The 27326-nt window shown below is 39.9% G+C and overlaps 1 protein-coding gene across 1 annotated transcript in view; it reads left to right on the top strand.

Annotated features, from left to right (window-relative positions):
* LOC138208858 (zeta-sarcoglycan-like) overlaps positions 1-27326 on the top strand; it is a 328769-nt gene that overhangs the window by 250121 nt on the left and 51322 nt on the right. Inside the window, exon 4 of the mRNA XM_069167050.1 lies at positions 7086-7173. Within this exon, the coding sequence (XP_069023151.1) occupies positions 7086-7173 (88 nt within the window). The remainder of the gene's footprint in view (positions 1-7085; positions 7174-27326) is intronic.

The following is a 27326-nucleotide window of genomic DNA, read 5'->3' as shown; positions in this document are numbered from 1 at the left end:
CTCTATTTGTTTCTACTTTAAATATTGGCCCTCCACTCAAAACGCAACATAACCCATCCCCAGACTGCTAAATTTGTTTTAGGAATAAAAATCTGAATCAAAGTGGAGAATCTGACAGAGTGGCTGACAATACTGGCTGAAGAGATGGTGGCTTTTTGGACAGTTGGAGAGCCAGATGGAGAATAAGACAGACCAGAGACAGAGGAGCTGAATATATATATATATATTTTTTAGATTGACAGCTAAAAGTACACCTTGTTAAGCACACATCTAGTTGTTTAGAAAGACAGTCTGTGACATATGCAATCACAGAGATATAGTCAGGACAGGTAAAAACGGTTATTATGATGATGGCAAAGAAGAAATCGGCCAGATGTATGTTATGAGGCTTGAGAATATTGCTGTTGATATGGATGCTGTATGATGTTATACAGTGGGAGACAGGAGAGCTGAAAGGTGTTAGAGTGGTAACTAAATAAAGTCCAGACCAGAACAATACGTCTGGCAGTCTGTTAGTGACACACCCAGTGAAACAGGATCTGAGAGCTGTTTTTAGGACCCATCTGTAGTGGTAGCTGGAGGCTATGATGATGAGCCACCAGTCTACAGCTTATTATTACCTGACTAATTACATTGGCTACCTCAGGCTGGCAGCCCTGTGCCTGTATTCATAATCAAAGCTAAATTAAACTATTAACTGAATTAATGGTGCAGCGGTGTATGTTGTGTCAGCTGAAAAGAGAAAGTATGAAGTGTTCGCCTGTATTTGTTTTTCAGTGCATATTTTGCATGATGAGGGGGGATTTATGTGTGAGACAGTAAACAGAAAAAGCCCAAGGGATAGTGATGGATGGACAAGACATATTTTCACACAGCTGCTTGTTATGTCGATTCAAGATTTTTAATTCCCAGGTGAAAGTGTTGTTTTGTTTGTATCTATAGGCTACTACTTAGGTGTGGGGGCAAAGTTATACTCCAGCCTAAATGCTTAGTTCATTGGTTGACGCCATCCAAAATGTTTGGTTAAAAACTTGACGGGTCGTTAAACAATTATTTTCTTTTTTTTTTAATGAGTTAGATTTAAACAAACAAAATCTAAATTGGGAATCCCTGAGAAGGGGGATGGAATGAGAATTTGAGGGAGGCTGAAGGTAGCAACCTTTCACATCACTGCGATAAAGGGAAAAAAAACATTCCACTTCAAACACACAATCCACCCAAACACACAGAAAACCAGACAGTCAAGTTTTTGACCCTCGAGAGACACACACCAAATGCATTATTATTGAATATATAACCTCCCAGTCAGGCTGATTGCCGCCAGGTGAGGGAGAACGTCACAGGTGTAACAAATGACTCCTGATGAGCAAGAGGGTGAGTGAGCCTGTAACCCAGACCTCAAGATCCTTCTGATCATAACAAGGTCTTTATTTAATGAGAGTGTTAGACATCTTTAAATACAGCAAAGTGCATTTTTTACAATTTGCTTACCAGTATTTATTTCTTTTTTTTTCTACATAACATTACAAATTCATCCATTTTCACTGGATTATTAAAAAATAGAACTGGTTGTCAGCATTGAAATACAGGATTGTGTCTGTGGCAACTTCAGCTTTACATTCTGCACCACCTTTGAAAAAACTGCCTGTCATCTCAGCACTGCTTCCCTCACTGTTCCTCTTTCATGCGTCTCTTCCACAATTACAGAGTACAGTGTTGATTGACAATTTATTCATGCTGTGTACTACAATCCGATAATGTTGTGGGCAGGACATTGAGCTATTCTACAACCAGTAACCGTTCAGAGAGAGACAGCTGCATTAGAGTCAAAGGAGTACATTTTTAATTTAATTGGCAATCAGATCGGACAAACTAAACATTACGAGAACTAAAAGCCAAGCTGATAGTTGGCCAGATTGCCAACAATTGTTGGACCCCTGGTGTGACAAGTGCATTTTCATAATTTCCTTGTGGTGCAGCTGTACCCTACCACAAGCATTTAACTCCAAAATGTCATTGCCATATTGTCACGTATCAGTAGTATGTCAGTTTCAAGGTAAATAACAAGAAAACTCAATACCCAATACAAACTTTGTCCACACACATACTCATACACATACAGTTGAAACCAGAAGTTTACATACACTGTGCAAAAAGACACATAACACTTTTTTTCTCACTGTCTGAAATTAAATCAGACTAAACCTCTCCTGTTTCAGGTCCGTCAGGATTACCAAAATTATTTAACTTTTGCTAAATGTCACAATAATGAGAAAGAGAATATTTTAGAGAATTTTTCATTACTTTCTTCAAGGTCAAAAGTTTACATACAGTTCCTTAGTATCTAGTAGCATTGCCTTTGAACTGCATGACTTGGGTCAAACGTTTTGGGTATCCTTCCACAAGCTTCTTACAGTACTCTGCTGGAATTCTGGCCCATTCCTCCGGACAGAACTGGTGTAACTGAGTCAGGTTTGTTGGCCACCTCGCTCGCACACGTCTTTTTAGATCTGCCCACAAATTTCCGATGGGATTCAGGTCAGGACTTTGTGATGGCCACTCCAAGACATTGACTTTGTTGTCCTCAAGCCACTTTTTAACTATTTTGGCAGTATGCTTAGGGTCATTGTTCATTTGGAAGACCCATTTGCGCCCAAGTTTTAGCTTCCTGGCTGATGTCCTGAGATGTTGCCTTAATATTTCCAGGTAATGTTCTTTCTTCATGATGCCGTCTATTTTATGAAGAGCTCCAGTTCCTGCTGCAGCAAAACAGCCCCACAACATGATGCTGCCACCTCCATGCTTCACAGTTGGGATGGTGTTTTCAGGTCTACAAACTTCCCCCTTTTTCCTCCAAATGTAACAGTGGTTATTATGGCCAAACAGCTCCACTTTAGTTTCATCAGACCACAGGACATGTCTCCAGAAGTTAAGGTCTTTGTCTTGGTGTCTTTTTGCAAACTGTAATCTGGCTTTTTTATGTTTCTTTAGGAGTAATGGCTTCCTTCTTGCTGAGTAGCCTTTCAGCCCATGTTGGTGCAGGACTCGTTTTACTGTGGATAATGACACTTTCTTACCAGCTTCAGCCATCATCTTCACAAGGTCTTTAGCTTTTGTTCTGGGGTTGATTTGCACATGTCGGACCAAAACACGTTCATCTCTGGGACACAGAGCCCGTCTCCTTCCTGAGCGGTGTGATAGCTGGACATTCCCATGTTTATACTTGCGTATAATTGTTTGCACAGATGAACGTGGCACCTTCAAGCATCTGGAAATTGCACCCAAGGATGAACCAGACTTGTGGAGCTCCACGATTCTCTCCCTGATTTCTTGGCTGATTTCTTTTGATTTTCCCATGATTTCAAACAAGGAAGCAGAGTGTTTGAGGTGTGGCCTTAAAATACATCCCCAGGTGTGCCTTCAATTAACTCACATGTTGTCAGTTAACCTATCAGGAGCTTCAAAAGCCATGACATCATCATCTGGGCTTGCCCACGTTGTTTAAAGACATAGTACTTTTGGTGTATGTAAACTTTTGACCTCAAAGAAAGTAATATAAAATTCTCTAAGAAATTCTCTTTCTCATTATTGTGACATTTAGCAAAAGTTAAATAATTTTGGTAATCCTAACGGACCTGAAACAGGAGAGGTTTAGTCTGATTTAACTTCAGACAGTGAGAAAAAAAGTGTTATGTGTCTTTTTGCACAGTGTATGTAAACTTCTGGTTTCAACTGTACATACAGACACAGTGTGCTATAATCTAAACGCTGATTAGATTTCTAACATCAAACAATGTTATAAATGGCATAAAGATGTACACTGTGTATCACCCGTTGAATTCATATCTTAGAAATGAAATTACCATTTCACTGCAAAACCCTTTTCATTATGCCTCCCAAAGCATGACCGACATCAAACTAATATGAAAATGAGAAAATATCAAACATAATGCAAACTTCACTGAAGATCAGAGCTTTAAAGAAGGACTTTCATGACAAGAATTGAACCTTTAATGTTGGTAAAGTAACCTGAACAGGTTCTCGACGCACCACATATGGAGGGAAACTTCAAGGCACTGGGGTCAGTTTCATGTCAGTGCCTTAGTAATGTTGTTCGTGTAGCAATTATAGCCAGATGAACACATTAAATTGAAGTGAACTGAGAGAACAAAAAGGAAGAAAATTGCTTTCAGAATAAATGTATGTTTGTTAATGTAAGCAAGGTACTTTATTTCCATATTTTACTGCAAAAGACCTAACGGAACCATGTTTTGTTATGTAAAGTGGATATTTGTGTTGTGTACCCTTGACCAACAAGTATATCCTCCTCAGTTCTGTTGAATGAGAGCAATTAGCTGACGTTGGGACAGTGATCCATTTCAGTGTTTCCCACAATTTGAGAATTGGATGTGCATGCGGAGACTCATGCATTTAAAGGGGGAGAGCATAACCCAAGTTATTTTTTTGAAGCTACAATTCATATGTGTAGCCAATACAGCTCACATGTGGACAGTCAGCACAAACTACAATCACTATGTTTTTAAAAGACTCACATGCTGGTCATGGGGAGAAGCCTCTCCGATTGGAACCCCCCCTCCACCCCCCCGAAAGAAACACATGACTAGGTTAAAATCGAGTATATGGCAGCATTGTGAGTGAAACAAAAAAAAATTGAAACACTGGCTTTTAATTGAAGACTAAAGACGTAACTTTGATTCCTCACTACTCAGTAACAGACATTGGCTTTGTGGTGATGGCCCTCTTGTTATGATCCAGCCAAACAGAGAGTGCAGAGAGTTTCTGCTGGAGTTTTCTGTCAGGAGCGGAGCAGAAGGTTACGTTACTGTAAGTGCAATGAAAGTCAGCAAGATTAAATTCATGGATGTGAGGAATAGAGTGAGGAGATTTTGTCCGATCGCTGATGATGTTAAACCAGCGGGATAAAAAAGTTGTTAAAATAGGTTGGCAAATATAATTGGGTGGCCATTAATATAGTTGGGCGGTCCACTCAAGTAAAGTTTGTGTGGTTGTGCGGAGAACGCAACTTCAACCGCCAATTGACAGACATTACACAGGCGACACTGTTTCGATTTCTGGGAAGTGAAGTGAGGTCCACAAACTCTGAAGTAATTACCGCTTATCGCCATGGGTGCAGGCAAAGAAAATTAAAAAGAGATCTTTGAGATCGTAACTTTAAATGAATCTGAGCTTTGAATTTACAATCTGTGCTTACGGTTGGTAGCCTTTTGGTAGAACTGACAATTTTCTCATCAAGAAGGACAAGCCATCATTGTTACCTGTTTTGACATTTTTCATCAACACCAACACTTTGATTGTTTGGCTTCAATCAACTGTTGTATAAATAGACATTAGCAACTGTTTAATATGCAGCACTTCCTCAGAGCCCTTATTTCCATGAATTTGCAAATAAGTGCTTAATCAAATAAGACTTTCCATCGATGGCTGCACCTCTAAATGACAGAGACCTGCACTAAGTGAATAGGATTCGGCCTGTTCATGCACACTGCCCATTGAGCTGGAATGATTCAAGGCACATTACATCTGTCATACTTTACAAAAGCACCCATTGCTTTAAACAGAGTGGAAAGATAATATAGTGAAGCCTATCACACGCCCCGTTGAAAATAATTAATTCAGCATACATGCGGGAAGAAACAGACGACAGAGGCATTGCACAATAAACTACGTGGAGCAGTCATTTGGTGTTTGGCAAATTTGTTACCTGACTCTGTATGAATGGGTGGTGTGTGTCTGTGTGTACGTGGACAGAGGCTGGAGAGGCCGTAAACCTGCACCTGAGCACTCTTTTGGATGTTAGCGCGAGTGTGTTTACATCTAGAATTTATGCAGATATGTAAGTTTACCCACATTTAGTCACACTCAAGTCCTGTTCGTCACAGCGTCTCTTGTGTCTTGTGTGTGTGTGTGTGTGTGCGTGTGTGCGCGTGTGTGTGTGTATATTTTGTTTGTCCATAACTTAAATTTGTCCCTCATGCTTGTGCAGTGGTCCATGTTAGTGTTCGTGACTCTTGTCCCAGGAGTCCACCAGATGCTCCAAAATAAAGCCCAGACAGGTGTGACATATTAGAAATTTGGTCTCGACTTGCGTAAGCAGACTAACAAAACAATGAATATCCATCCATATGAAATAGCACAACAGAGAGAGAGGGGCGGGGGGGGGGGGTGGGAGGGGAGGGGAGATTTTGCAATTTCAATGGATCAACGACTTTCCAATTTTAACACAATTCTCATTTGGAATTCAGACCAGAATGCAGCAAGATAATCATTTTGGGAAATCAACAGAGAAATGGGGTCACCTGTGAGCATTTCATGCAGCCAAAACAAATAAGCAATTTAAAAGGGAGTGAGAGAAGAGGAAGAGAATAAAACTGTGAATGATGTAAGTGCAGAGATATAATGAAAAGATGGGAGGAAGACCAGAAAGAAAAGTTGGTTAAGTATGTAAGCAGGAAGATTTAGCAGACTGAAGTGCGGAGTACACGCAGAGAGGAAAATGGAGGGGGGAGCGTGGCTTAGAGGAAGAGACGGTGAGAAGTTAAATTGTGTTTGGAACCTAATAAAAAACAGCAGACGTTCATTGCAACACATATCCACTGAATCCAAACTACTGTCGGCAGCGTGTGGCTCAATCAGAATTTAAAAAGGGGAGCGGAGGTCGGGGTCACAGTCACATTTAGCTCATTTCGAGGGAAAATAATTGCCTTTTTGCAGACTTACACACCAACACGCAATTGGAAACAAGCTAACAAATTCAGAAGAAGGATGCTCTTATGAATAGATTATACAAATTCAATGCACAGGAGTTGGGTGAAGAGAGTGAGTCAAGTGTGAACTCTGACAGTTCATACAACTTAAGACCGGATTGGTTATCCAGGTTAATGCAGTGTTGACTGGTGAGGTACCGCCTACAGGGGAGACCAAAAGCAGAGAACATAGGTGGAAAATGTGAAGCTATTTTGGTGTTCATGAATGTATTTGAGAGTTCAAGAAATATACCAATTGCTGGGTTCTCCCAATCATCTTCCTCCCTCTTTTTTTCACAGGACAGTCCATTGATCCTCCAGTCGGACAGAAATGTGACTGTCAATGCGAGGAATGACCAGGGACAACTGACTGGTCAGCTAATCGTGGGTAAGACTTGCACACACACACACACACACACACACACACACACACACACACACACACAAGACAAGTGGTGCATTGGAAGTAAAACATCTTCTTTCTAAACAACCTCAAAACCAGATCGAAGACAGTTACATATATTGCTTTTTTTGTGTTTGAATTGCTAAATGTATTTCACCTCTTTCTGTTTACCAAACTGAACGCTATCTGTTTCTATTAGTGTATCTCACTGAGGCTGACAGCCGTGTTGTTTTCTTGGCTAAATCATTTTGCCAAGCTCTTATTGGATTAGTGAGGGCCCAGTGTCCTCCAGAAGACGGCACTCAAAGGACACATGGCGGATATAACAGGACATATTTCAGAGGGCTCTGGGAAAGTTTAGGGACATGAATGACAAGATGTTTTAACAAATAAGACATTTTCAAATCTGGGAAGTGAAAAATAAGTGAATACATGAAGAAATTCTGTGTGAATGTTCTGGCTTTATGAATTTTTCCCTGGCATGTATGTCATGTTTATCTTTCTGTGGCTGACCAGTGGAGGGAGATCAGGATCGATGTGATCTGTTCAAATCTCTTGGTTGTGGTTTGTATTATAGCAGCAGTGTTCTCAACACGTTTCAGGTCTTTGGTGAGAAAAACATTACAAAAATACGTGTCAAAATGTCAGAAATTGAGAAAGAAAGGAACAGTTGGCCCTGAGTTATAGTGTGGAGGTGGGTACATACTAATCTGTGATAGGGCAAGTTATGAAACTCTTGCCAAGAACAAGGACAATAGTTTCAACTGTACAATGTACTACCATGAAGGTACATTCAAAGAAATTGCAGTATTTTAGTCCAATCCTAGACATCTCAGTTTTACCAATGTTGAGGAAAAAAAGTTTCATTTTTTAACATCACAAAATCAACCTTGAAGTTGTAAAAGACTTTTGGCCTTACTGGTTGAATTGACACATACAGCTACATACATACTGGCATGACACTCACTGGAAAACAAACACTTTTCTTTGTTAAGCGCTTTTCAACAAGATGGCAATATAAATATTGCCATCAGAAACAAGTAAATAGTCTAATTTTAGCCCTAATTTCATTTGAAACTAGATCAAAGAGTGATCATTGAGGGATGGGGGACCAGAAAATATAGATTGGTAAATAATGAGGCCTTCTTTAGAGGGCCTGGCTCATGATTAACTGTGATATTAACTATATTAACTCATTAATACTTACGTCCCTATAATTACAATATTATTTGTGTAACCAAACTGAAATGCGCAAATCAAAATGAGGTACACAATAAAAAAATATGCGGCATAAAATAAATAATGTTTCAGTTTGTGCAGTTTCATGGCATTAGAAGATAGTTTTGTAATTTTTTTGTACCAAAACCAATATCTTTACCGAGACGTGACTTCAGAGTTACGGTGAGGTTAGAAGTCGGGATCTTGAAGACAGAAGATCCTTGCCTCGTAGCATTTACAACCTGACGGGTGAACTGAATGGTATTTTATGGAAGAAGGCTCCTATCCAAAGACTTCCACTTGATGTGTATGCAGCATACAGATAATAATTTCCTGTACGTCATCCAGGCATTTCTAGTGTCTTTCCTTTTCTGACACTTTGAAGGTTTGAAATCCTTGACAGCTTACCACCTGCTGTTAAAACTCCCTGATGCTGCTTTCCTCACCAAAAAAGAGCCTTAATACGTATGTGTGTCTGAATGAGTGTGTGCCTATCTCGCAGTCAGCAGAATTAGTCTGTTTTAAAACTAGACAGCCATCCTACTGCAGCCAATCTGTTCAGACTGCAACAGGATGACATAAAGAGTACTCTGTGACCTGACTTGTTCAGCCACACATATACTTTCTTTTGAGTCATGCACCAGTAACAACATACATTTGAACTCGCGCGGAAACAAATTACATGCAAACCCTGGCTTTCTGGGGCACGCACGCACGCGCCTACACAGCCGCAGCATATTTGGGGGTAACATTCTTTAGAAACAGGGAGCAAACAAGTTGGACTTCCATCAATAACCACTAGTGACCAACAAACACATAGACACATGACTGACTGAAAGCATTAAAACTGGGCACAATGAATCCTGGTGAGCAGCTTCTTCTATCGGTCACCAGAAATCCCTTGGCCTCCCCCTGCAGTGACCTCCTGTTGCCTCTTTGCTGACTCAGCACCAGATTTAACACAAACATTAAAAATACAACCACACTCACACACTCGCTCTCTCCTCATCTCTCTTCACAATCCTCGTAGGTATACTCAGAAATCCTCCAAAGTAAGGTGGTTATTTTCTCCTCACTGGGCACTTGCCACATCGGAAGCAGAAAAGTTCCACCTCAGTAAACCCCTGATTAGTATTCATCACTGAAACTCGCCAGAAAAACAGGTCGCTTTAGCTTGTACAAGAGGTACAGGATCACCACGGTCAGCGGTATGGAAAGGTGAAATGACCATAAACGTTTGGACTAGTGCATTAACATAGTATACCAAAACAGAAATGCACTGACTCAATAAATGTTGGACATGGAGAGACTAATTTGAGCAGCACAGAAGAGGAAGAAGCAGAAAAAGACCTAAGAGTTGTGGTAAAAATCACTTTGTAAGAAAAATGAAGGGATGACTCTCCAGATATTACCTTAGTTACAATCTCAAGTAACTCTGTTTTTTTCTGTTTGGTGGTACCTATGGTGTTAAGTGATAATTCTAGTTTTGTTTTTAGACTTCATTAATCAGAGATTCAAACAGAATCATCTGTGTGATGTCATTTAGTTTGCAGTTGAAGAACAATACTGTTGTGGTAACTCTGTCTACCCTCTCTAATGGACAACCACTGCTGGATAATGGGAAAAGTGTCAGTGGGCCACAAGCTCAATCACAACTGTGTGATCTCATTCAGTGATAGATAATGATTTAACAGACATTTATTAAAATTAAAATGTTATTATTACTTTAAATGTTATGACTACTGACCAGTGACTGTAAGTCATTAAACTATCATCTTTGGTCACAACATGGGTGCTGATTTTGCTCTTTATTATAGTAATAAAAATGACTTATTGAAGGAGCGCATTCACATTTCCAAGAGACAGAAAACAACTTTCCAAAACTGAAAAAAGGTGTACCACGTCAGGTGCACAACCAGGGTGGCTGTTCTTTGACATTTGCGAGGTTGAGACTGTGAATTCGTCCCCCAGGGTCACACTGTCAACACTGAGCTTTACTGTGATGTTGTGATGCATCTGAGGGTAAATATTCAGTGTAAATGACTCGCACTGTAGTGCAACGGCACTTGGGTTCTTCAACATGACACTCACAGCACATTGAAAACATGCAAGTTTTTTGCCTCCAATAACACAATCATTGCTCCCCACAAGTCTTACTCACCAGATTCAGCTTCCTGTTCCCCAATAATTTGTCACACCTTGATGTGCGTTCTCCCCTCAAGTTTCAGGTGTATATAACATTGCTGATGCACTTGGACCACTGCTTGCAAAAGCATGTGTAACGTGGTTGCTGAGTTTGATCAAACGGAATTTGTAACAGTTACTCATTAGGGTTATACCTTCCTCCTGCTTTGTGCACGTGACAAAGCTGCACCTTTTTGGTGTGCAACAGGAGAAGTCTTGGAATTTGCTAGTCCAGCCTTGCAAGGTCCCACTTGAAACGGTCTACCACGCATGACTGTCAATTCTTTTAATTTGAACAGGTCATCACAGTTATTACGTTCGAACAAATGTTCAAATTTCGAGAAAAAAAAAAGCAACTGTAGAACACACTCTTCTACCTTTACCTCATGTCCTCCTGAGGGCTCATCTTTCTGAGAGAGAAGGTCTGAGTGCATGTGTTGGCCTTGGGCTTCTCATCTCAGTTTTATTGCTCTCTTTCCTTCATCCCTTCATCCCTTCTCTTCCTCTGTGTTGCCGTCAGCTCGTTAATGTGAGTGAGAACCTGTCATCTTTGTCTTCTGAATGGCCGACCATAAAGATGATGAGTGAACTTGGAGTTTTGAAGCCGTACCCTTTCACCCGCCTAGGTGATTATGTCCGAGCATAGAGGCAGTCCATTGATGTCTAAACGGCACGAAAACAGAGCATTCAGCGTGAAAGGAACAGAGATTTGCTTCTTCTGTTCAGAGCAGTTGTGCAAATTAGAAAAACTGTAAAACACCAATGTAAAGTAACATCTTATAACGACTCCAGAAAAACTGCTTGTAGTTGTATCTCCTCTTTAAATTATGCTTATATTGATTATCTGTATATATGTGTCGTACAGAAGCAAAGCTTTTAATTATCCCAATGTGGAGCTCGTAACACAAAAAGTGGTACTATCTGTGCAAATGTTTGCATTTTGAACATAAGATGCTCATCAATGTTCCAGAATAATCTCAAAAACACTTTTTTTTAATAAACTTAAATGTCTGTCTCTTAAACCTTACACAGAGGTAAAGCTGTGAATTGGGAATACCACACAGCATAATATTGACAAGTATTTAAACTGACCAGCTCAGATATTTTTCACGGTTTGTTTCCCATCGTCCGTTTACCTGCGTGTTTGTTTCTTGGTTAAACTGGCAGTCATTACAATTTATGAGTGTGCATTTATGTTCTGGCTTTGCTGTTGACTTTTCATTTTTCTAAATGTATTGTGTTGATAATAACTTCTCTTTTTCTCTAACCTGAAGACATATTTGTAGCGGTCATTGCCTTTGTGATAATGAGCGTAATGCTTTTCATGTTATTGTGTTGTTATTGTGGTATTGTGTGTTATTTTATGTGGGCAGTTGAAGGAATAAAACATCTTTATATAAAGTGAAGCCGCAAAGGCCAAATGCATTTTGAGTAGAAATTGATGCATGTGTGCATCATTTTATCAAAACTGAATCCACTGTCAAATCCACCTACCAGACATACATATCTCATTGACTCCCATTAACTTTAGTGTTAATAATTTACAAGTATAAAAATAACTACAACTTAAATGTAGATTACATCTGTGATTACCTGTTAATGAGTGAGAAGCCAGAAGTACAAAAAATGTTGGTTGTAGCTACTAAATTAATTAATGTTGATCAAAATCAAATCATTTTAACAACCTGGAGCTGCAACCTGAAAATGAGCTGAACAGCAGAAGATATGAAATGTTGATTGATTATGTTGCACGTATATAATGGCAGTCATCTGTACACCTGATTTTTCACTAACTGCTTGATCCTAATAAATAATACTGATTTAGAAGTCTGAAATTAATGAATTGCTGCATAAAACATTTAATGAAGAGAGCTGCCTGTGTTTAAAGTGCAATAATAAGATGATCATTACAAAAGAGCTACAGGAACACATTCTGTGGTTGATTGGTGCAGTAACTCTGCCCAAAATTGTTTGTGAATGAAAAGACTTTCATTCACAAACAATCTTTTAGAGTTTTAGCGACGCTGTAACATTAATTGTATACAGCCATTGCCATTTGAAACAGCAAAAGCACAATCTACAAGTGAGAAGTTGCTGCCATTACCTGCATTTTTTCCACATTAATCTTGTTAGTAAAAAAACAAAAAGGAGCTGTTAATAAATACCTGCCAACTCTAATAGTGACTCTGCCCTTTTCATCCTTAATTTAACACACACATCCTTCTGTCTTCCTTTTGTCCTTGTCCTTCCCTTTCCTCTTTGCTCCCTCTTTCTCTATTCTCTCGTGTCATTTTTGCCTTTCACTCCTCGGTTTTAGATCATGCATGGACCTCGTCACATATTAAATCAATCAATCCCCAGATGACCTTGTTACCCTCTCCTAAACTCAGGCTTTCAGTTATCACTTCATTATCCTTACCCTCATTCACTAATTATGTTTCATCTAGGTAGAATCGCTCACCTCTTTTCTCTGGAATTTGGCTGATGTAGCTCAAAAAGTGGCTTATCAAAGCAATGAAATTGGAAGACTGAAAGGCAAAGGCCATGAAGTGCAGTAGTCATTAATAACGATTTGTGGTAAAAGTGGGTTGAATTTCCCAATAGGAAGTCAAATTCGTTCCTATGTTTTTGTACTCCAGGCTCTTAATTGTTGGTTTTATGGATTTATGGCTGTAGGCATGGAAAAATGTTCAGAATTATATTTTTTTTTCATACAGTCTCAAGAACATGGCATTCCCGTAGCAGTTAAACAGTTGAATGTCAGCTAAAATTGGTTTCTGATTAGTGTGCAGAGTGAGAACTTGCAAAGCCTTGCATAAAATTCAATTGTTCCATTACACGCAGTCTAATTATAAATCTACATCTTTGCAAATCCCCCTCTGTGAAACAAATGACGTACATAACAATCATATTTAGCAGTGATCACATTTTCAGCTGGAGTGAGATCTTTCTGGCTTGGCTGGCGGACAAACACAGATACTGAGTAGTCTGATTCTATACGTGTCTCCCTCATCCAACCAGCAAAGTTCAGACAGTATGTCTTCTTCATTTTATGCTGCAGCTTGAAGATCAAATCAATAGTTATAATGAGGCAATTAAAAATACATAGAGCTGCGCATTACCTAACAGGAATACACTTAAGGGGCTATCAAGGACTCAATAAAGGCATGGATTTACTGGCATTGTTGTCATTTATCCATTTAATTGCACAAAGACTAATTGTCTGCATGTAGTTTGGGCTGCAATGTGGAAAATATTGTTTCTGTCACTAGCTCATATGTGTAGGCATGTATTGCCCTAAGGAACGGATTTAATGGACCATATGAAGTCATCCTTCTGCACCAGTGAGCTATGAGGTTCATACTGTTTGCTGGTGGTTGGACACAATAATAAAATGACGGATAGATGGTGCTTAAAGCGAGAAGACTCTCTCCTTGCCTCTGGTAGTAAGCATATTCAATAAACCAATGTCGAGAATAGGTTGTGGATTTTTTTTTTAAATTATAATAAGGTGGATACATTTTTGTGATTTAATAAAGCAGCTTCATAATCAAATGGCTTTCAGCTACTTTACAAGTGTCCATCATTGGTATTGCTCTAATAATACATTAGATTATTATACGCCGTTCCTCTACTGACACAATCTATGTTCACACACTGAGAGTATTTTCATGTACAAAATAGTCGATTAGCACAAAATAAAAACTTCTAAAAGCTTATAATGCCTGTTTTTGTTATTTTTCTTCAGGTGTTGTCTTAGGGGCACTAACTGAATTTTCTACTTATTTTTAATGTGATAGTTTGTGGTGTTGTTTTGTTAGAATGCATTTTAGGTTAGGTTAGGTTAGGTAGTTACTTTATTAATCCCCAAGGGGAAATTTTTTCCGCTACAGCAGCATACAGGAAATCAATAAAATAATAATAAAAAGCAATAAAATAACAGTACAAAATATATTAAATATAAAATGCACAGTATATACATATTTGTGTATATAAACAACCAAGAAACACAGACAACAGTGTTATTGTTGTGTGATGGATTTTGCCAGAGGTGAGTTATTGTACAGTCTTATTGCAGTGGGCAGGAATGATCTCCTGTATCTGTCCTTGTGACAGCGGAGGAGTCTATTGGAGAACGTGCTCCGCTGTCCCTGCAGCAGGTGGTGGAGAGGGTGGTCAGGATTATCCAATATGGATAATAGTTTGTTCAGCATCCTCCTCTCCACCACCTTTTCCAGGCTGTCCAGTTTGCAGCCAATGATGGAGCCGGCCTTCTTAACCAGTTTGTTAAGTCTGTTGGTGTCGCCGGCTCCAATGCTGCTCCCCCAGCAGACCACAGCGAAGTACAATGCACTGGCCACAACAGACTGGTAGAACATCTCCAACATCTCGCTGCACACATTGAAGGATCGAAGTTTCCTCAAGAAAAAGAGTCGACTCATCCCCTTCTTGTAGACAGCGTTGATGTTGGTCTTCCAGTTCAGTCTGTTGTCGATGGAGACACCCAGGTGCTTGTACTCCTCCACCATTTCCACCTCCTCTCCCAGAACTCTCAGCGGTTGTGGAGCCGTCGTCTTCCTCCTGAAGTCGACCACCATCTCTCTGGTCTTGGCCACGTTCAGGAGCAGGTGATTTCTTCCCGCCCACTCCACAAAGTCCTCCGCTACTGCCCTGTACTCATCCTCCCGTCCATCCCTTATACACCCGACCACTGCAGAGTCATCAGAGAACTTCTGCAGATGGCAGGACTCTGAGTTGTACTGGAAGTCAGTGGTGTATAAGGTGAACAGGAAGGGAGATAGAACCGTTCCCTGTGTAGCTCCAGTACCACTGACCATCGTATCAGACAGCACACTGCCCAGACGGACAAACTGTGGTCTGCCTGTCAGGTAGTCAGTGATCCAGAAGACGGTGGACACGTCCACCCCCACCACCCGCAGCTTCTCACTCAGTAGCAGTGGTTGGATGGTGTTAAATACACTGGAGAAATCAAAGAAAGTGATTCTCACAGAGTCACTGGTTCCATCCAGGTGAGACTGAGCTCGTTGTAGCAGGTAGATGATGGCATCGTCCACTCCCACATGAGGCTGGTACGCAAATTGCAGCGGGTCCAGTGAAGATTTCACCAGCGGCCTGAGGTGTGCCAAGACCAGCCTCTCCAGCACCTTCATCACATGAGATGTGAGGGCAACCGGTCAGTAGTCGTTGAGGCCGGATGGAATCGTCTTCTTCGGTACAGGAACCAGGCACGACGTCTTCCACAGCACCGGGACTTCCTCCTGCTTCAGGCTCAGGTTGAAGAGGTGTTGTAGGACCTCAGCCAGCTGGACGGCACAGGTCTTCAGGACCCCGGGGCTGATGCCGTCAGGCCCTGCAGCCTTGCGCTGGTGGAGTCTCTCCAGCTGTCTCCTAACCTGGCCAGTCGTCACAGAGAGTGGGGGAGGGGGGTCATGGCCTCGATGATGGAAGAGCCCTTTGAAGTTGAGGGCTCTGTGTCCATGCAGCTCACTGGGAGGGGGGGGGCAGCAGAGGTGTTTGAAAGGTGTGAGGTGTGGAGGAGACAGATGAGGGTTGAGAACTAAACCTGTTGAAGAAACAGTTTAGCTCATAGTTCCTCTCCAGGGAGCCCCCTGGTTGTCTCTCTCTTTCCCCTTGAACCCAGTAATCTCCTTCATACCGGTCCACACCTCCCTCACGTTGTTCTGCTGGAGTTTGGCCTCCAGCTTCCTCCTGTAGGAGTCCCTGCACTCTCTCAGCTTCTCCTTCAGGTGGCGCTGCACTCTCCTCAGCTCGTCCCTGTCCCCAGAGCTGAAGGCTGCTTTCTTCTTATTAAGAAGCACCTTCAGGTCACTGGTGATCCACGGCTTGTTGTTGGGGAAGCGGTGTACAGTCCGGGATGGTACGATGGTGTGTTCACAGAATTTGATGTATTCAAATGCCAAAAATGCACCGGGATGCTTAGTCTGAAGTTTGGACACAGTGGAGTAGATGGTGTCCACTGCTGCCTCTGCATCAGCTGATGGAGGAACGTACACAGCGATAACAATGGCGGACGAGAATTCCCTTCGCAAATAATACGGGCGCATCCCCACGGCTAGCAGTTCAATGTCCGGGCTACAGAAACGTTCCATCACACACACACATGGTCGGGATTGCACCTCCTCTCGTTCACATAGACTGCAATCCCTCCACCTTTCTTCTTGCCGCTCTGCACAACGTCTCTGTCCGCCCGAACGGTCCTGAAGCCGGGTACGGCCGCGCTGTGGTCCGGGAAATGTGAGTGCAGCCATGTCTCGGTGAAACACATGATGCTGCACTCCCGGTATTCCCGCTGGGTCTTTACCAGCGCGCCAAGTTCATCCATCTTATTAGCCAACGACCTCACGTTCCCCATTAAAATCGCCGGTACCGATGGTTTGAATTTCCTCCTCTTCGCCTTCAGCTTCGCTCCAGCTCTGCAACCCCGACGTCTTCTCCTAAGTTCGTCCGGGATCTCAGGCCTCGCTCCGGGCAGCAGCAGCAGAGGCCTACTCGGCGCGATCAGCTGATCACGAGAGTAAACAATGCCCCCAATCCGCTGTGCGTAGCTCTCCATAACGAAGAAGGAAAAAAGTAGAAGAGCCACCAGAAAAGTGGAAAAGTTACGGTCCATTGTCTGACCGTCACTTAACGCACGTGAAGAAAAAAAGAACAACTCCGAAGAGAGGAGAAAGAAAGAAAAAATACTTAAAACAAACACACTCGGGGGAGCTGCTGTAACAGGCTGCCACCAGCACGGCGCCATATTATTTCCTTTAAAAAAAGGCACCTTTTAGTTTGTGGAACATGTTTTCTCTGATAAACTATGCCTCGAACAGAACATTGTAAAAGCTACAAGATTATTTTACTGTTTATGCACTGGAGGGAGTTACACAACCGTTAACAATAACCATCTGTTTATTGTTTTTTTTCTGTGTTTAATAATAGGACATTAAAAGATCAGGAAAAAAACTGCCAGGTGACAACAATAAAATAAGAAAAGTGTTGCCTGCGAGCAGTAAACATTTTATGTTTGTGAACTTGGAATGTAATTATTGCAGAGTAGCAAAACAATGTCATTTTATTTTGTCAAAAAGAATAATACAGTATCTTCCATATTTGCTCAACTGTGCTTAAGCTTGATTACTCAAGTAGAAGTTTACAACCAACTATTTTACAAGCTGAAAAAAGTTTTTGGGAGGGGAAATATAAGTAATATCAAATAGTGTTCTCTTTTTCTGCACTGTGTAAATTCATGAATAATGCAAAGTGAACCATGGATGAAAAAGCTGCTACAAGGTCGGAACAATGACTCAGTATTCCTTTCGGCATGTTTGTAAACCAAACATTTATAACTGCGTAGATTTTAAATCAAAAAGGATAGAAAACCCAAGCTCCCTTCAACACTTGCATTCAAATTTGAACCCTACTACATCCCCTTGGGCACCATTGGCATGTTAAGTTTACATTGTCGTCACCAAGCTGGTTCTGTTAGCCATAAGTACAAATAGTAGAATATGTTAACATGTATAAATCTTTGTAATTGCAAGTTGCTGCATAATAAAAGAGTGCAAGAAACATTCACATTCTGTAGGAGGTTAAGTCAGACATCTATGCTTGGCAAAAAACATTTACTGTGAGCACTGTGCTGCTAAAAGCAGGTACTTTGAGTTGGCACTAAGCCTTTATTGCAAATGTAAAAGGTCAATTAATAAAAAGTCTCCGTTAAGGCTCACTAAGTCATATTTAAATGCTAGATTATTATCTCCTGCAGCTTGTATTTGCCATGACTCCAGGATATTAATGTAATTATGTTCACAGAGGCATGTAAGTCACTAAAAGCAATAAAGAGCTGATATACTCTCTAGGCAATGAGTTCCTCAACTTTTTGAATGAGGGAAATACTAAGCATTACAATGGGAAACTTTTTATTGACCATAATTTTATCTATTATTTTTGAGGTCTTGTTCTTTGACATCATGTTATATTGTAAGAGGATTGAGTCTGTGTCTAGTGCTTGTCTGCTCTCAATGGCTGACTATATAAAGTGCCCTGCTGTCCCATGAGTGACATTATTACATCTTTTTTGGATGCAGTGTTGCACTTTTTTTATGTTTTGTTCGTCATCTACTTATGGTATCATTTGCCTTTTTACTTCCTGCTATTGTTCCATTTCCTGACAATTTTTGTACACACCTCTGCTGTGTTATGCTATCAGTCAAGCTCAGCCTTTCCACTTCTTAGTAAACCTCATACTCCTTCCAGTCAAGTTTTCCAGGAAAGCCCTGTACTTAGGTGTTTGTTCCTCATGTATGACCTTTTTGCCTGTTGGGGATATTTCCCTTTTGCCTACTCAATGCAGGTTTTGTTTGCTACGTTGACTGTACTACTATATAACCTCTGGAGAGAAAGTAAAGATTTGGATTTCCGACTTTTATATGCTCTTCTATATGAGCTGAATTTCATTATAAAGCTCTGTCAAGCTCCAGTGAGCTCCACATTTGGGGGAATTTTGTAAGCATTCCATTATACAAGCATGATTCTAAGGCTTGAATAGTTGGTGTTACAATGTAGCAGCTACACAGCAATGAAACCGTTTTCCCAAATGTTCTGCTGCACTACTCTTGTTTCATATTGGTGTACTGTGACGTACAGAACTACATGCAGCTCAGAGCTTGAGTAGGCAAAAACAATTTTCATGTGCTTTTAAACTCAGTAGAAAATCATTTTTGAGTTCATTCATGGACTTGAACCAACAATGACACAATTTCGAAGCCCTGCAAAACTACACGTAATAGCCAAGTAAAGCAGCATGACGATCATCTGTACTTGAGTCTCTTCCATACGCACTTGTGGCCTCCAATGTTTTCTTTTTAGTTAGCTCTTACTTCAATGTGGTATTATTCATGCTCTATGTTCAATATATATAGCTTTGCAGCCTTGAAAATCAATGTTCTCGCTTCATGTCTTGGCTTTCTTCAGTCTGAATTGATTAGTTCTGTGATCGATGTCTCATGTCTGTGTTTTAAAGTCATGAACACAAAGTTCTTAAATTATATTTGATTTATACACACAGAATACTCCAAACATAGAGTGCATGCAGATTCACAGCATTCACTGTGGTGGTGATACTGCACAGGATCATTGTTCTTGGAATAATACAAAACCAAGACCAGGAAAGACAAAAATACAATAACAATTCATTGAACATTATTCATGAGAGCTCAACTACAAGACTGATTTAAGTCAAATGAACTCGTTTATTGAGTGATACCTTAAAGGAAAATAGTGAGTCAGATCTTCAGCTGAGTATAAAGGGAAAGATAATTAAATTAAATTAAGTGTTGTTTTCTGAATAAGGTTTTCTCTCTTCAGCAAGAGTATGCCCTAAGCGAGTAATATCACTAATTGTGTTAAGGCTGACAGTAGCAGTTTGGTTGTGTTTAAAGCTTGAAATTTCATAGGAATATGTATTTCTCCGCAGCACAACCTTTGCATGTCTTTTCATCAGCACTTCCACCATTTAATCTTCCTTCCATCCCACAGTCCTGACACCAGAGATCATGTTGATTAATGTAGATAACAAATGGCACTCATTTATCTCTCCCTATGTCTCTTTCTCTCCTCCCTTACTATATTAATGACTGTAATCAACTCTAAATAAATAATTTGTGTCCCTCAGTGCATGAATCTCACCCTCCCACCTGTGGCAAATTTAAAAGTTGTATTAAAAAGTGCTTGGCAGTGCAGTTTCTTCCATTCTCTCCACTATTTCCCTCTCCTCCTTTTCACATTTCTCTCCTCATTTGTCGTTGTCGGTTTTAAGATGTCTGAAAAACACCTTGAAGAGATTAAAGGTGTGCTGTGGCGCAGCAAAGGGCCTGTCCCTCTCTTTGACTGGTAGAATCACTTCAAATTACGTGGTCACCCTCTTATTTCCTGCTGTTGCATCATGGTCACGTTGCACGCTGTTTACTTTCAAAGGGGCAAAATAATACAGTTGCTTTCTCTTTTGCCCCCTTCTTTCTCTCTCTCTTTTATTCTCTCATTCCTCGGAACAGTGTCGCGTCATGGCTGACTTTCAACTTCCCCCCAACTTATTCTAAACCAAGTTGACTCACAATATGACCCAGTCTTTTTTGTGCTGGGCCAAAACCCTCTTAAGAATACAAAATAAATGTGCAATCCTACCCACCTCTGATACCTGTGGTTGCAGGCAAAGGATCCTATTGTTATTTTACAATATAACTTGACTTGATTGGCAAATATTTACATCAAGTAGATAATTATTATAATCTTTACATCTAGATATGGCATGACCTGCAAAAGACTGGAGAACTGGGTTCCAGCCATGCCCGAAAGATAAAGTAGATCATTGTAAGTAATTGTAAAGCCGACCAAACAAAACGGGCTAAGAGATAGGGATAATTTTTGGGTTGTGGACATACATATCTACCGCTAGCCTAGAGTTCCCAGACCTAAATTGACCTCCCACATTCCACTGGAGATTGTTTCCAAAGGAGTGTGGTTCACTGGTCGTAGATCTCAGGTTAATTTTGAAACTACTGGAGCAGCCTTTAACCAATCAGCATTGAACATTATATGACGTTGTGTGGCTAAACTCACCAAGCTGTAAACCACAGAAACCCTCTCCCAAATGTGAGCGCAGCACGAGGCTATGTTGGTAAAGGATCATTGCAGACTTTGCAGACTCCAGCTACTCCAGCTTTTCTCGATATTTGCTAGCTGTTTGTCTTGCTTCATCTAGCTCTACAACCACCGCTATTATTGGCACTACATTTAGAAAAAAAAACCACTTCAACTTTACCTTCATTTACCGTTTAGGGGGAAAAGTAAATACTGCATATTTTGGCAAGTGTCATTAAGTGAAAGAGATAATGTGATACACTACTCAGCTGAATAGCAGTGACATTTAATCAGATAGGACTTGCAAGTGACAAAAAAAGACAGAAGGCAGTATGGCTCATCAAGTGATCGCTGGTGTATTGAACGAGTCCCAGAAAGAAACACAGCAAATACCAGCATTTATTAAAGATTCTCTTGCAACAAGTTATTTAGGGCTTCAAGGCTGTTGCTCGGTATATTTACAGTAGTCTGTATGTTTTGCCCACTCCCTCGAGGAATATTGTGCTTTCATTTTATCTGCTTGGACCACTCAAAAGAAAGAAAAAAAAAAGGTCATTAGGGATATCTTGCTAGCTCATTGGTTAAGATGCACATGAACAAAATATCTCAAGTTTAATTGTGGTCAAGGCCCTTTGTTGCTTGTCATTTATCTTTCTCCCAATATTTCCTATCTGTCATCGCTGTCTTAAAAAAGCCAAGAAAAAAATGGCTAGTGTTCATCAAAGTGTAAAACATTATATCGGATTTTAGTTCTGGTTCATAAGCTACAGTGTTTCAACACTTTTGAACAAAATGTGGCTGAAAAACAATCTTTGTTTTCAAGTGAGCATCAAATGAATTAGCCTGGTGATCCCAGGCCCATATTCATTGCATTGATATATGGGTTTGGCACTCTCCAAATGGTTTCCATAATAGATGTAGATATCGTATTAATTTTGAAACTATTAGCAGCCTTTAACCAATTGGCATTGACCACCAATTGTGCCAAATTTCTACCACTGCTGCAACTACTTTAGGGCCCTATTTTTGTACCCGGCACATTTGCATTTTGGTGCAGCGCAGAAGGCTTTTTTTCGTGCCCGTGTCGATTAGCAATTTTTGTGGCTCAAGGTAAAGCCAACTGCGCCGAGAAGGGTGGAACGGTGCAACAGGAGGTGTGTCGGTAAAGATGTGCCAGTGCATTGCACATTTTGTTTAAATGTTCAGGTTAAATTGCACCTGAGCCTTTGCCGGGTCAGGGCTATTTGCGTTGCTTCAGTGGGCAAGAGCGCAAACAAACAAACCTATCAACAGGTTTGGTGGATGTCCTACGGATTTAATCCCATTTACCCAAATAATTAAAACAAAATGTTTTCAAATGCAACCTTTCAATTCAGTTAATCATAGAAGTCAAGAAGTTAATCATATTATAAAAAGGTGACTCTTGTCTATTGAATTGGAACTGAAGTAGGCAGTCATCCAGCCTGATTCACCACATTACTAAAAAGTTGGCTACACATACTTGTGCTCTCAGTCCAACCTCACTAGCACTGTGACTATGCGGCCGAAAATAGGGCCCTCAGAGACAAATGCTGTACTAAAATGTCATCATACGTAACCAACCCTACTTGATTCCTCCACCCTTCAGAGTGTCTGTTTAAACGTTAATACAATCAGGGTAACTTGCTTGATTCACATCGCTGTTTTTTGAGAGTCTTACTTTCTCCGCCATTTACAGTATCAAAGAGTAAAAGCCTTATTTGTCGTTACAATTTTTTGGAGGGAAAGGATGACCAAGGAAACCTCTCACATATCAGCAAAGTGCCATCTGTGGTGCTAAAAAACAAGCTGTGTGGAGTAAATTAAGGTCTGACTGTTAGTGTCCTTAACATTTGCCACAATACACCAAATATTTCTCGACATATTAGAGCAACACTCTTTCGTTGGTTTTGATGGCCATTTAGCCCCAACTTAGGTTTAATTGTTTAGAGCCACGAAGGCTCAGTAGAAATCAAAGCATTATTACTTCCAACAAAAAGACGGAGAAACATTTTGCTCAAAATTTGATTTAAATATTTTTATACATGTGCCATGTGTTGCTTCATGCAGTTTGCACAAATCGCCCCTCAGGAACATTTTGCCTTCGCAGAACTCGCAAAAGGATCCACTGGGCTTTTGAATATTCATTAAATTTGACATTCTAGACAGGAGGAGAACTGACAAGCATATCAGCCTGACTCACTCAACAGAATGCTCATCTTAATCCACTGATAAGCCATGCCATGTTTGAATAACAAATCAGGAAGTTTAGAGAGTACAATTCTGTCAAAGGCCAAATTATTTATCCGAAATAGAAAGTTAGTTTGCAACGTTTGTACATTTTAGAATATTTAAAGGTGGGCAAACATTTTTTTTTCACAATTATCAAAGCCATTCTTGAATTTACTCTTAGATTAAAAGTAAGAAGGACACAGCTTGGTCTCTTGTTTGCTCACTTTACCTGGACATCTGTGTAGCATACATTAGCTGCATTTGCTTTTCTAATTACATTGCCATTTGTTTGCATGTTTGTTAATAAACACTCAGATATGCACACACACATTCAATAGTTTGCATACATGAATAAAAAAATCTTGCTTGTGGTCACATCACTCTGTCGGATAATTAGTTTGGCAAGTATATCTGTATTTGTATGTGCCAGTTGATGATCGTTGGAGCATAGCCAATGGGAGGCTTAGTGCCAATATAATTTAACGATGAGTTTGGGGCTGGTGTTAAGTTGACACATATTTAGAATAACACTCTAGGCACAGTTTCCTTTCAAAATAATAAAATGCAAACATTTTCGTAAGTCGGTGTCTGATTTGGTGTCAGAAAACATTTTGGACTTTAAGACTATGCGTGTGTGTGTCAAAGATAGAGGTTCCCAAGATCGTATAGTGTCTCCCACTATGATTCTACGTGTGTCTGTGTGCTAGAATAAGGACATTGATACAACACTAAACAACACTAATGCATGCCTATACATTGTCTTCTCACATACAGACATTTATACATGCACATCCTTGCATAATGGGAAAATACTTAATGTCTCTATTTTTCTATTTATAGACACATGGACAAACAACACAAAACTGACTTGTATAGGAATATCAGAAGACAACGTTTTACTTGCTTAACATTGACATCAGTTGTTTATAAATTGCATTTATGTATGAATTTGGAGCAATATTAATCTCTAATGTGAATAACAACACGTTAGGAAAGCACAATAGTTGTAATCATCAACGCTTTTCTCTCTTAAAACATTGTAGATCACTTTGCAGCTGCACACAACCTGTAATTACTATAGTTACCTGTGTCACTGTGACTGTTTAATGAAACACTCACGAAGTGTTAGATTAAATATGATTTCATCTCATTTTCGGTGTGACGGTTATCTCTGCGAATACCCCACAAAGCAGATCAGTGCAAAGTTTAATATCACATACAGTATATCATCTAAGTCGGAGAATGTCCCTCACATTTTTTGGAGAGGGAAAGAAAAGTAATAACGATACCCTTGCCTTGTACTTCATATAACTGGGAAAATCCTTTTGGGCCAGCTATTATGCTCCAGCTGTGAAAAGTAGATTCTGCTGATGCTACTGCTGAAGAGGCCTGAAGTCTTGGTAACCTTTTAGTGCAGCTGTTGAATAGGTCCTGCCTGGAGATGCCAGGCTGCACCCATAAAAGGTGAAAAGCGATACAGCCAATGGTCAGACCCAGCCAAGCATCAAAAGTGGCCAGAAAAATCTTAAAAAGCATCCATAAAATCTGCATTTAAACAGTACAAGGACACTAAATTTTGAATTATGTAACCCCATATTTTACTTAGAAGCCTTAATGCTGCATTTAGCATATTGCTAGAATTTTGACCCAAGGAAAACTATAGAGTAATTTAAATGAGACAAAATATGGTTAACTTTATCTACATAGCCAAAGGACAAAACCAGCCTAATTTTAGAAGTGTTTCTTAGCCGGAGAATGCATTAGCATGCACGTGCAAATATGCATGGTCAGGGATTTATGCACAAACTCTTTGCAAGAGCAGAAACTCACATAGAGAACAACTATTTACATGAATGTCACATACTGTTTCACTGACTCCTGTGATCTCATCTCCAGGAATATGAGGGGATAGTGAGAAAGGGGGGGCATAATGACAAAGTGCATTGAAGCTGATTTAATTAAAAATTCATCTTGACCTGTTTGGGAAAATCGACCATGCATGGAGTGTTTAGTTGGCTTAGCCACACTCTTCTTTGTACCTATCCCCCAATCCTTTTACTAGGTCTTCTTGCGTCATATCCCTTCATTGCTAGAAGCCCTAATTTAAAGCCTTGAATTAAAAATCCAGGAGAGCAAATCCATAAAACTTTATTATGGCCTCAATGCTTTAATGTGTTGCAATAAAAAAGTTACACAGGCTCCACTTTAATGTGCTCTGTTCATTAATTGCGGAATACAAATTGAGGAACTTAGAATTCTACTGTATGTATTTTGTTTTCACCCAAATCAGGACTTGAGTTGAAAGAAGGCAGAATTAATTGAAAGTTATGATGAAAGAAACCCAGAAATACATACAGTATGTGACCAAGTGTCAAGGGCAGGCTAGTTCAGAGAATTGTGTTTCTTGTGGGTAACACTTAGTTGGAGATCTGAATCAGGAATTTTTCCAGGCTTTTTAAGTAGTTTCCGGGGAGCTTTCACAACCCAACAGTACAAGTCGATAATTTCCTGCTACATATGTGTTAACTCCATCCTTAAGAATGATTGTAATTACTGAAAGTTTAAAATTGACAAACATCTTAAACAATTACCTGGAAATCTGTTTACACAGTAGCCAGAATAAATAACAACTTAAATATTTATGAATTTTATGACATTTCAAGTCCAATATTCACCCTGTTTGCAGCTCTCTTTTTCTTTCAGCCATATCGTAAGGAAAATATCCTTAGTTCCAAATTCAGTCGTGTTAACCAGCTAGTCACTAACCAACCCCACCATTTGGTGCTGGGCTGGTAACGTACAGCGGATCTTTCACAAAAGACTGATGCCTTCTTTGTGAAGTGGCCTTGATTAGGTGGTGAGACTGAACTAAAACGGTAAAATTGTAGTTCTTTAAAACCAAAACAATAAAATGAAAGATAATGTAAGGCTTTATAGAGCTAACGGAAACTGAAAAGTCAGGTGATAATACTTTGTGGATTCATCATAGAATAAAAACATTTTACATTAAACAGTCATCTAACATATTGTTTTTAAAAAAGATTCCAATTGTACAGCTGTGAGTCTTCACAAACTAATTTAGTAAGAAAATGACTGCTAGTTCAAAGGGCAAGTTAGATTATGAATATGGTTTGATTCTCTGAGTGACCTCCAGTTCTTTATAAATATGAGGTAAGGATGGGGCCCTAAAAATCACAATCATTCATAGGCAACGTAAATGGTTCATAGTAATGCATATTTCCCTTCATTTTAAAACAGCACAAAGAAGAACTGGTTGTTGTAGTCTACTCATGTTGTTACAGTGTGATGAAGTTTGATAGTTCCAATACATGAAGACAGGACTTTCTTCTCATTTGTCATGTCAGATCAAAGCAGATTACAGTGTCACTTATTGCATAAACCTTTAGCCCCAACCATTTTTTCATATTGTCCTACTGAATCATGAGTGTAAATAGATATTACAGAAACTACTTCTATTGATCTTAATGTCAGCAGCTTTCTTAGTTTCAAGAGGTTCTGCTATAACTGTATTTTTTGGGCCAGCGATGTGTATGAAACTACCAACAGGGGTTTTGTGTCAACGATGACAACCGGAAATTAATCTGTTATAGCACGTTTGCTATGAATAGGGAAATGATAACTGGGTATGTAGTCATTTCCCAAATTAAATCCTGTGTTGCTGTGTTTGAAAGTGATGATAAACCCAAGGAAGTGCTGTAGCTCCACGATTAAAACATTGAAATGCCTGTGATATTTACAGGGTACCGTAATGACTAGGTAGCCTACAGCCCGTCCGATGCTTGAGATTTTAAAAAGTTCTG

Source organism: Embiotoca jacksoni, unplaced genomic scaffold, assembly GCF_022577435.1.
Source record: "Embiotoca jacksoni isolate LCO1_2020_lvr unplaced genomic scaffold, fEmbJac1.0.p SCAF_4, whole genome shotgun sequence".
NCBI classification, from domain to species: Eukaryota; Metazoa; Chordata; class Actinopteri; family Embiotocidae; genus Embiotoca; species Embiotoca jacksoni.
Note: the sequence above shows the minus strand (reverse complement) of the source record. Positions and strands in the feature narration are given on the sequence as shown.